At 58.2% G+C, this 10,885-nt stretch overlaps 2 protein-coding genes across 3 annotated transcripts; one reads left to right on the forward strand and one right to left on the reverse strand.

Moving 5' to 3' along the window:
- Positions 1–412: 412 nt before the first annotated feature.
- Positions 413–8,931, reverse strand: KAT2A (lysine acetyltransferase 2A). 2 transcript variants are annotated; one of them, XM_068531236.1, is made up of 18 exons: positions 8,508–8,931; positions 8,245–8,368; positions 7,760–7,905; positions 7,572–7,661; positions 7,090–7,271; positions 6,808–6,999; positions 5,861–5,967; positions 5,551–5,661; positions 5,322–5,458; positions 5,019–5,227; positions 4,666–4,792; positions 2,637–2,747; positions 2,172–2,315; positions 1,808–1,922; positions 1,680–1,716; positions 1,534–1,597; positions 1,316–1,400; positions 413–1,217 (listed from the first exon to the last, which is right to left on the reverse strand). In XM_068531236.1, the coding sequence occupies exons 1-18, from the start codon at positions 8,844–8,846 to the stop codon at positions 1,024–1,026; spliced, it is 2,514 nt and encodes an 837-aa protein (XP_068387337.1). In that variant the 5' UTR covers positions 8,847–8,931; the 3' UTR covers positions 413–1,023. The 2 variants fall into 2 exon arrangements, with proteins under 2 accessions (XP_068387337.1, XP_068387336.1); XM_068531235.1 differs by having other exon boundaries at positions 5,322–5,461.
- A 1,294-nt stretch (positions 8,932–10,225) lies between these two features.
- Positions 10,226–10,709, forward strand: HSPB9 (heat shock protein family B (small) member 9). The gene is given in 2 exon segments (XM_068531749.1): positions 10,226–10,267; positions 10,269–10,709. Coding segments are annotated over 2 exon segments (483 nt in total).
- The last annotated feature ends 176 nt before the right edge of the window (positions 10,710–10,885 follow it).

Raw genomic sequence — 10,885 nt, forward strand, 5'->3', positions numbered from 1 at the left:
GGAGCCAGCCCTGCAGAAATCAACCTGGGAATCTCCCTTCGCTGCCCCACAGAAAAAACTTTGTTTGCTTCAGGGGGCCAGTGGGGGTGGGGGGATACGGTGGGTGAGGGGGTAGGGAGAGGAGTGGGGGGAGGGGGAGACAAGTGCCACTGACAGCAAGGCACCCTCTCCTCCTGGGTCCTGCTAGCCCCTCCCCCAGGAGTGGAGTCTTCACCTGGACCAGGAGCAGCCAGCAGGGAGAAGTGGGGGGCTGCAGCCCAGCAGGTCCCATCGCCCCAGGGGCGCGGGACAGGCAAGAGGCTTGCTGAGAAGGGCAGCCCCAGCCTGCAGGCGGTATTGGCGGAACGGGGTCAGCCTGCTAAGGCCAGGGATTCTACTGAAGAAACAATCACACAGAGAAAAAAACCCCAAAACTTTATTATTCCCTCCAAGGGATTAATGCCAGGAAATGAATGGTCCCCACGCCCCCCACCCCTGGGGTACAAACAGAACAGTGCAGGTGAGGCATGGCCCCTCCAGTCCAGGCTGAACTTCCAACCCCTGAAGCCCCCTCACTCAAGCTAAAGTTGGCGATCCTGCCCTTGAGGAAAACAGTGACCTGGGCCAGGGCCAGGACTCCAAAACTCCATAGCTTGGGGGAGTGTGTGTGTGTGTGTGTGCGTGTGTGTGTGTGTGTGTGTGTGTGTGTGTTGGGGGGGGGGTGGTGGGGAGAAGCGGGGATCAGGACTGGGGGCCACCAGGGCTGGACAGGGCTGTTCATCCTCTGGCCACCAGCCACTCTTAGAGGGGCTGAACCCCAGACCTGAGAGACCCCTTCCCAAGGTCAGACACAATGAAGGGTGGGACAGAGCTGCAGGCTTGGGGGTGCCCCAAGGCCCTGAAAGGGCTGCAGGATCAGGGGCTGGAGGGCCCCTGGCTGGAGTGTCTCAAACTGAGGCAGACCTGGGCACAAGGGCACCCCAGAGATTAGATCAGAACCCGAGGTGGAGACATTCCAGGTTGAGGCCGAGGTCCACAGCCAGACTACTTGTCAATAAGCCCGCCCTCCTTGAGCTTGAAGTAGAAGAACTTCTCCAGGGCGCTGGCGCAGCGGCAGTACTCGCTGTCCGGGGGGTTGTACTCGCGGCAGTTGGCGATGACCCGCTGCAGGTCAGCTACAAAGAGCTTCCGGGTCACATAGTAGCGGCTGCGCAGCCTCTCTGTCATGGTCTTCAGGTCTGGGCAGCAGGAGAGAAGGGCACGTTTTTCAGAGGCTGCACGGCCCAGGGAGCCTGAGCAGGTGTGGGAGGAAGGAGTTGGAACGGAGGGTCCTCACCGATGGGGAAGCGGATGACCTCGTAGTAGTCTGGGGCCTCCGACTTCTTCACGGGCTCCATGAAGGGCCAGGCACTGGGGTGGGACTGCAGAGGAGAGCCGGGCTGAGGCCAGGCCCACTGTGCCCCCGCCCAGCTCGAGACAGCTACCCCCCACCCTGGGTCAGAAAGCCACAGCCATTGGCACAGGGACCCCCAGAAGGGAGCCTGGTCTCCCCACCTTGATCTGGGCCAGCAGGTTTTTGAGGGTCGTGTAGAGCTGGTCTGGGTCCTTCAGCTCCTTCCTGGGGCAAGAGAGGCCGAGTCTGAGGCTCCTGGGCCCTCTGCCTCCCCCTCCTCCCTCCCCTTCCTCCACACAACACTCACCCCTTCTCCTTCCCCAGCGGCTTCCAGCCCGTCTCTCCTGCAAAGTGGGGAGTCGGGAGAACACCCCTAAGAATGCCTGTCCACACCCCAAGCAGTACACCCCCTCCCCAGCCAAGACCCCTGCTCACGAATGCCGGGGACGCTCTCCACAGGGATCTGCCTCACACCCTCCTTGAAGCAACTGAGCCCGGGGTAGACCTTTCGGATCTGCGCCTGTTTGCGCTCAATCAGCTTCTTGATGATCTGAGGGAAGGAAGGGTCTGAGGGGCCAACCCAGCTCCAGGAACCACCCTCCCAGGCCACAGTCAGGCCCCCCTAATTTCCCCTAAGAGGCAGAGCAAGAGCCAAGACCCTGGCCCATCCCACTTCACATGCGCACATGCATGTACACGTGGTACACATCCACGCGTGTTCACCCTCAAGTGCACGTTCATGAAAAGCCCCACGGAGACGTGCATGTGTGTGAGTGCACACACGCACACGCACACACACCTCCTTCTGCTTCTTGATGATGTGGGACAGCTCCGTGTAGGGAATTCGAGGGTTCAGTTCACACTCCATCAGTGTCGCCCCCTCATAGTCCTTAATGTAGCCCAAGTAGCGGCTCTTGGGTACCTTGATGTCCTTGGAGAAGCCCTAGGGCGTGGAGAGTTACGACCAATCCATCGGCAAGCCTTTTCCAACCTGAATCTGTCCCTGGAATGTTTCCAGGCTGGCTAACCCCCCACCCCAACTCACCCCTAGAACCTCCCAGCTCTCCCAGCCTGCCCAGCTGCCCTAGAGAACCCTACCCTTCCCTGGAGCAGCAGGAGGGAGGCATGCAGGAGTGAAGGACTTCCCCGCAGGTGTGGGATGGGACAGGGGAGACGAAGGGACTCCCACTCCATCCACACTGAGGGTGAAACAGAATGACCCCTGTCCCCAGGCAGTGGGCAAACGGGGTGAGGTGAGGGTCACCTGCTTCTTGAAGTAGCCAATGGCGTACTCGTCGGCGTAGGTGAGGAAGTAGAGAATGTTGTGTTTGATGTGATACTCCTTCAGGTGGTTCATCAGGTGAGTCCCATAGCCCTGCAGGGGAAGGGGGCAGGGCTTTTCAGGGGGGAGGGGGCAGGACTGCAGCTAGAGAGGTCTCAGGAGGGCAGGGGAGGGAGCTGACTGGAAAGGAGGTGGGAATAGCCAGGGGATCCAAGTCAGGTAGGAGGAAAGGCGACTGGCAGAGGAAGGGGAGTTTATGGGGAGAAAAGTGAAGGATGCTGGATTTCTAAGCGCTTACTCTGGAACAGGTGTGGTGCTTGGTTCTTTACAGAGCAATCCTCAAGTTAACCCACGAAACAGCTATCGTTACCTCCATTTTACAGAAAAAAAACTGAAACTCAGCTATTTTAGGAAATGTGTCCAAGTCAGGCGGCCAGCTATGGCAGGGAGGGCCTGCATCTAAACCCAACCAGGAAGCTGTGGTCCTCAGGCGGCTAGTTCCCAGTCCCTGGGCCTCAGAATTGGAGGAGAGGGGAGGGGGAATCACAAGGGCCCCACTCATCACAATATCTGAACCCCAAAGAGACTGTCTTCCACACGTGTCAGGACCAAAGAGGCACCATGCAGATCTGGGTTATGTAAAACAGGGCAACCATGGAATTCTCTGGTAGTCCAGTGGTTAGGACTCCAAACTTTCACTGCAGAGGGCGCGGGTTTGATCCTGGTGGGGGAACTAAAATCCTGCAAGCTGCACAGCGTGGCCAAAAATAAATAAATAAAATAAAATAAAGCGGCTGCACCATTTTAAAAAGTAAATAAATAAAAACAAAACAGGACACGGGACCTGCCCAGTGGTCCAGTGGCTAAGACTCCACACTCCCAATGCAGTGGGCCCGGGTTTGATCCCTGGTCAGCGAACTAGATCCCACATGCCACAACTAAGAGTTCGCATGCCACAGTGAAGATCCCGCATGCTTCAACTAAGACCCAACAAAGCCAAATAAACAATAAATAAATATTTTTTAAAAAGAGTATTAAAAAAATAAATAAAAAATTAAAAAATAGGGCTTCCCTGATGGTGCACTGGTTAAGAATCCACCTGCCAATGCAGGGGACACGGGTTCGAGCCCTGGTCCAGGAAGATCCCACATGCCACGGAGCAACTAAGCCTGTGCGCCACAACTACTGAGCTTGCGCTCTAGAGCCCGTGAGCCACAACTACTGAGCCTGCGCACCACAACTACTGAAGCCCGTGCACCTAGAGCCCGTGCTCTGCAGTAAGGGAAGCCACCGCAATGAGAACCCCGCGCAGCACAATGCAGAGTAGCCCCCGCTCGCCGCAACTAGAGAAAGCCCGCGCGCAGCAACGAAGACCCAACACAGCCAAAAATAAAATAATTTATAAAAAATAAATAAATAAAAAAATAAAACAGGACAACCAGGGACCCTACTAGTGGGTCTACTGTGACAATTAAAGGACAGAAACCAGGACTATCACCCAGCATAGGGTGCTGTTATAAAAGTTAACTCCCCAATGTATGTGAACATTCTTGTGATGAGAGAAATACAGGTCCATTTAAAAGTGTTACTGTAAATCTGGAGAGTTCTCATCACAAAGAAAAAGCATTTTTTTCCCTACTCCTTTAATTTTGTAACTGTAAGAGATAACGGATGTTCACTAAACTTACTGTGGTCATCATTTCACGACGTATGTAAGTCAAATCATCAGGTTGTACACCTTAAACTTACACAGTCCTACATGTCAGTTACATCTCAATAAAACTAGAAAAAAACAAAATAAAAGTGTTACTGATTCTGGGGTGCCATATGTCAACAGGTGTTTCCTTAATCCAGTTATCAAAGTACAACTGCCACCTTGTGGGGGTGTGAAGAACTGTCTGGCCACTAAAAGAAGGGTTGGGGGCAGCTGTGTCACTATTGTGCTGCTCCGACCTTGTCCAGAGCAGAAGCAGGGGGTGGGATGGAGCTGGGACCAGGGGCATGGACTCACCTTGACCTGCTCGTTTGAGGTGACAGCGCAGAAAACAATCTCCGTGAAGCCCTGGGTGGGAAACATGCGGAAGCAGATCCCACCAATGACCCGCCCGTCCTTGATCAAGGCCAGAGTCTTGTGCTTCCTGAGGGGAGAAGGGTCAGGTCACAGGCCCTACCTGTCCCCCAAATGCTCCCCAGGAGCCCACAACAACCCCAGAGGCCTGAGCTGTACACAGTGCTGGGAACTAAGGAGCAAGAATCGCCCAGGGTTGGAGAAAGGGGCCTGGGGAGCAGTGGGGAGCAGTGGGGAGGCCAAGGAGGAGGTGCCCGGGTGTGGTGGCCTCGGGTTGGGCTCTCCTGGGGACGTACGGGTCGAAGACGAGGCGGGCGATGTACTCCTTGGGCATGCGTGGCAGCTGGTGGGAGAAGACGTTCTGCAGCCCTACGAGCCACAGCAACACCCGCCGGTTGGCCTTGGGTGTGAGCGAGTTGCCGATGACGTGGAACTCGATGATGCCGCGGCGCTCCTCCAGGCGGGCAGTCTCATCCCGGGCGGCGTTGGCCGACAGCAAGCTCGTCTGGGCACCAGAGGAGGGGTGTTGAGCTGGGGTCTCAGGTGGTGAGCCACCACCCCACCCCCAGCACAACTGGTCCATAAGCTGGGCTGCCCACCTCAGGCCCGAGCATGGCTGCGGGATCCGTGATGGTGAGCATGACCTCATTGACGAGCTCCATGGGGATGTCGCCCATCACACGGAGCCGTTTGGCATCCTCCAGGGTCAGGTTCTCTGGGAGCTTCCTCTTCTCGCCTGCTGAGGAAGCTGGCAAAGTCTCCCAGGGACAGCAAGAGAGGCTGGGGGAGGGGTGAATGAGGGGCAGAGGTCAGGGGTCAAGCACCCACCTGGCATGGGCTCAGCCCCTCCGGAATCCAGGCTCAAGGAGCTGTTGCTGCCCCCAGCCATGGTGGGACTGAAGATGGGGGCGCTGGGAACAACCGCAGCGCTGACTGTAGCTGACATAGAGAGAGACGAAAAAATCGGGGGATGGAGGTCAAAGGTGCTGGTGTGTCCCTCTAAGGGACCCGGGCTTTCCCACCCCCAGCTGAACCCTCCTGTACTTCCCCACTGCTGCCAATTGCAGCCCCTCCTCCACTGCGGGGCTGAGCTCAGCCAGGAGGACCAAGCAGAAAGCCTACTGTGTGTGGCACATACCCGGCCGGGGCACCAGCTGGGTTCCCTCTGAGGGCGGCATGGTGAAGCCCGACTCCCAGATTGGAGAGGTTGCCCCGTAGATCTCCTCCTCCAGCATAGACAGGAATCTGGGGGGAGGGCAGAGTCTGTCCCACAGCTCTGTCCTCCAACCGAGGGAGCAGCCTGGGCCAGACACGGGAAGGCCTGGAGGCTGCCCTCAGGGAACTGGGAGACAGAGACAGCTTCTGCCTTCAGACAAGGAAGAGGCACAGCTCCCTGTCTTCTGGGAGCCCCTCGCTGAAGGTAGGAGGACAGGATGATCCAGAACAGAGACTAGAAGCCCAGCATGCCACGGTGAACAGCACAGGGAGACAGGGTCTGAACCGAAGCCATCCTGTGCTGTGTGCCAGGCAGGGCATCCAGTCACCCTGGGCCCTCAGTATCAAAATGTGATTCCACCCTCTCCTGCCACCTCTTACTGCCACCTGGTGGCAAGAGGAGCACATGAGGGCCTGCATTAGTTGGGAAAGGCTTGAACTGGGTGGCTGTAAGCCAGGTTTAAAATGAAAAGATGGTGTGGCAGAACAGAGAAAAATCTGACAGAAAGGACTAGGACAGGGGTGGAAAACGGTTTCACCTCAAGTGTAAGCTCCTGGAGTGCTGTGGTGAGAAGGATTCTGAGCTGCGTCCACACCCCGTGGGAAACAGTTAGTCATGTCTACCAGGGGCGTGGGCAGTGTTAGCACTCGGGCCATGTACCTGTCATCCCCAGACTTAGTACATGAAAAGGCAAAGAGCTAGCAAATTATATCTGGGCCTTGGGCAAGTCTCCCAGGTAGAGACCCACATCCCAGAAGGTTCATGGAGTGACAGGAAGGACCAATCCAGGAAGCCCTCCTGGAAAAAAGGGGACCACAGGGAGGATGTGAACGCGGTGCAAGATCCTGACGGGCCAGAATAAGCCTTACTTGGGGAAGTGGGTGAGGATGAGGGTCCTCTTCTCGGGCACCAGCTTGTCCTTCTCCACCCGGAACTTCTCCAGCAGCTGTCGCCGGGTAACGGTGAAGATGGAGCGGAGAAGGCTCCGCCCAAAGACGTGAGTGGTCTCGTACCGGGGAAGGCTATCGCAGCTCTGGGGCACGTGGCAGTAACAGAGCCATCTGCAGAGCGGATGAGGAGCAGGGAGGTGGTAAATGAAAGCCCAAGCTGGGCTCACAAGCCTCCCCCATGCTGTCCCTGGCTGGACCTACCTGGTATAATTGACCTTGTAGGTAGCCACGTCCTCGGCCTGAGACCTCTGCCGAAATTGGGCAGGCGTCTCAAGCTTCCAGTAGTTAAGGCAGAGCAGGAACATCTTCGAGAGCTCAAACATTGTCTGCCGCTCCCGGGGAGCCAGATGACTAAACTTGTACTGCACAAAGTTCAGCACACCCTGAGAAGGGGAGATAGATACGGGACAAAACGGGAGGAGGTGTGAGCAGCCAGCAGGGCCTTCTTATCCAAAAGTAGGTGCTTCCTGAGGGCAGGGGGCTCTCTGGGGCTTTTGCTCTGGAGCTGTCTGTGAGGAGAAATTATACCCCCTCCCACCTCCATGCCCACCCTGAGGTTAGCCCAAAGCATCCTCCTTTCTCTGAACCTCTCCCCTGTCCTCAGCTTGGGGGGGGGATGGATAACACAGCCTCCCCACTCCTCCAAGATGCCCCCAATCCTCTTACCACCTGCCTCATCCCACCTGCTCAATATTAGGCTTCTCAAATGGGGGGCTGCCCAGGGACCCCTCCACCACGGGCCGAGTCATCTGCAGGATGCATTTCCGCAGGAGCTGGAAGAAGAGGGAGGAGTAGAGGTCAACGAATACAGAGCTGCAGACCCCCCAGCCTCCCTCCTTCACCCACGCACACTCACTTGGAAGAAGCTCACCTTGAAGAGGTAGAAATAGACCTGCTTGGTGTCCGTATCCTCCTCCTTGTGAACAGACATGAACAGATTCTCCACGTCCACCACCATCCCCAAGAGCCGGTTAATCTCATCCTCTGACACATTCTCCAGGTGGGACACGTGGTCGGCTGTAAGGATAAATGGCAGTTGGGAAAAAGGAACAGAAAAAATCAACAGGGCTTCCTGCTCCTTTTCATCGCCAGCCAAGACACACCCTCAGTCCCTCCAAGCAGCGTGACCGGCAACGAGACTGACTGCTCCTATCTGGGTGGCCTCTTGTCTCTTCTGGCTGGCAGATTTCCTTTCTCCTCCCTTGGGGCATACACATTCCCAGACCAATTCCTCCTTAAGAGGCATCTTCGGTCTTCCAGAAATGCAACTATGTGGCACTTAAGTCATCCTGTCCAAGTAGGACCCACCACCTCCACCCCCCTCACCCCCAGCTCCAAGGGCACTACCTGCCTTACCCAAGGGGTGCTCACAGCTGCGGCACAGCTCGCTAAGGTTGGCAGCTGGCTGCTGCAGGTCCATGCGGGGTGCAGTGGGGGGCTTGGGGTTTTTCCAGCCATTACACTTGCAGGTTTCATTGGCCTGGAGGCAGAAGAATCAGTCAATAACCCTGTAACCCGGGGTGAGAAGCCGTTCCCCAGCCAGACCTTTGCCCCCATTCCCACCCAAGCCCTAGGATGCCCCAAACCCCGCCCCCTCTCACCCCAGGCCCCGCCCCCACCTTGCAAGCCGAGAAGACCCCTAGCTTCTCAAGCTTCTTGGCGCGCGGCAGCCCCCGGACTTGCGCCTTCCTCTGGCTGGCGCGCTGCTGCTGGCTCAGGCCAGGTCGAGCCGGATCACCCCCGCTCCCGGTACCCCCACTTCCTACCCCGGGCCCCCCAGTCCCTGTGCTCCCGGCTGGGGCTGTAGCTGGGGCTGGGGCTGATGCCGGAGTGGGAGCCGGAGTCGGGGCCGAAGCCGGGCTGAGGGTAGGAGTCGGAGTTGGGGCGGGGGCTGGGGACTGAAGGGGACGGGGCTGCGCGGCCGGGGCCGGGGTCGAGGCCTGGGAAGGTTCCGTCATGGCCTCCCCGCAGCGGAGCGCGGCGCAGCGCGGCGCAGCGCGGCGCGGCGCTTCCAGCCCTAGGGCCGCATGGGCAACCGGCGTTCAGTGCGCAGGCGTCCCTGCCCCGGAGCATGATGGGAATTGTAGTCTTGCAGGTCGCTCCCTTTGCCTCCAGCTTCCAGGCTTTTCTGTCCTGTTTCTTGATGTCGTACAGACAAGTGAGGCCCGAGCGAGCACCCCAGATTGACTCCTCCTCACTTGTAATCTCTGTCGAAGGCTTCCAAGATAGTAAAGATTGCTGCCCTCTTGCGACAAGGAGAAGTACCCCAGAACACAGGCTTCTGTTTGGGGAATCACCTCCCAAGCCCAAGGGTGAAAATGCAGGCCTGGGGCCTGGAGTCGAGTTGGCTTCTTGCGCATCTCCCTCCTGCCCCAACCCTGGCCCTATCCCACACGTCTCGGGACACAGAGTTGCACCTAGTGTGGCGATTAAACAGCAACAGTTCTATTTCTTGACCTGTTAAGTGGTTACACGGGTGTGTTCTCTTTGCGCACTTTCCTCTGCGTACGTTATACTTCAACAAAAAGGATTTATTTTATAAGCACTGAGCGCCAGAGTAATGGCCGTGGTCAGGTAAAAGGCTCCCAAGGTGGAGATGGGGTAGAGGCAGAGGAGGGCGGAACGGCTCTCCCGCCCACACGGTGGGCACCTCCCACGTAGCGCAGGGCCCAAGTCTTCATCTTTGTGGTCCCAGAGCCCAGCTCTGAGCCTGCCACAGTAGGCCCGGGGTGGAATGACGGAAACCAGGAAGGCGCATCCACCTCCCAATCCCCATGTGTCGCAGGATTGTGCGTGGTCAGAGAAGTGCAGGACGTTCCAAGAATGGATGACCCCGCGGTCACACTGATGGCTCTGTTCAGGGGACAGTCCTCCTTCCCCCCAGGCCTGATTCTCAGAAGGGCAAGAGCCCGGCGGCTCAATCTCATCTCCGCTCCGTGCTGGTGACAGCTCCAGGGTTGGGCTCGAGCGCCACCAGCCTCTTTTGGCCTATCCGGTTGAGTCTCAGCCCCGGCGGCCGGGCCCTCTGTGACTACGGTGGGGAAGGGCCCGAGAAAGCGGCCGTATCCGAGATAAAAGCAGCAGCAGCAGCAGGGGGCGCCAGGGCGGCTGCCAACCTGACCCATGGAGGTAGGACATGTGCACAGCTGACCCCATACTCTGTGGAAGCCAACCTCGCCGGAAGCCAAGGGAGCCCCCTGAGCGGGGCGGCGTCGCGCGGGCAGGAGCGGAGCCACGCGGGGCCACGAGGGCCCCCGCTTACGGCGTCCGCCGCCCGGCCCAGCGCCAAGCGCTGCATTCGGAGCCTCGCGCCCTTCCACAGCAGTTGCTCACTCGGATGCAGCGGGTCGGTAGCAGTCTCTCCAACGGGAGCCCAGTCGGCGTCCCGATGTCCCAGCGTGGCCTTTACTGAACAGAACCAGGTGACCACCCTGCCGGTGCAGCAGCTCACGGCAGATGTGGCAGCTGTACGGGGCAACGTCCATGCGGAGGGTGGCTTCCAGATGAAGATGTATGCCCACGGCTTCACCCCTGAGGAGCTGGTGGTTCAAGTGGACGGCGGATGCCTGATGGTGACTGGCCAGCGGCAACTGGAGGGCTGTGACCCGGATGGGAGCGGCTTCCGCGTGGCGCAGAAGGTGCACCAGCAAATGTCATTACCACCGGACCTGGATCCCGCCGCCATGACTTGCTGCCTGACCCCCTCTGGCCAGCTGTGCGTCCGTGGCCAGTGCCGGGTGCTGCCTTCCCCTGAAGCCCAAACAGGACCCGCCTCGAGACTCAGGAGCAGTGGCTCTAAGAAGGGTTCCAAACTAGCCTGACCCAGTAAACCACCACCGTAGTGAGCAACACAGCTTCAGAGTCTGTGGTCGTTTCTTGGGGCTGGAGTCAGAGGGGGAGGTAGAACAAAGGTAGAGGGAGGCCAGGTGGAGGGCCCAGAGGGGCAGGAAAGGCACCTCAAGGTGGTGGTCCACGATAAATCTGGCCCCCGGGAAGC

Source organism: Eschrichtius robustus, chromosome 20 (genome assembly GCF_028021215.1).
Source record: "Eschrichtius robustus isolate mEscRob2 chromosome 20, mEscRob2.pri, whole genome shotgun sequence".
Lineage (NCBI taxonomy): Eukaryota > Metazoa > Chordata > Mammalia > Artiodactyla > Eschrichtiidae > Eschrichtius > Eschrichtius robustus.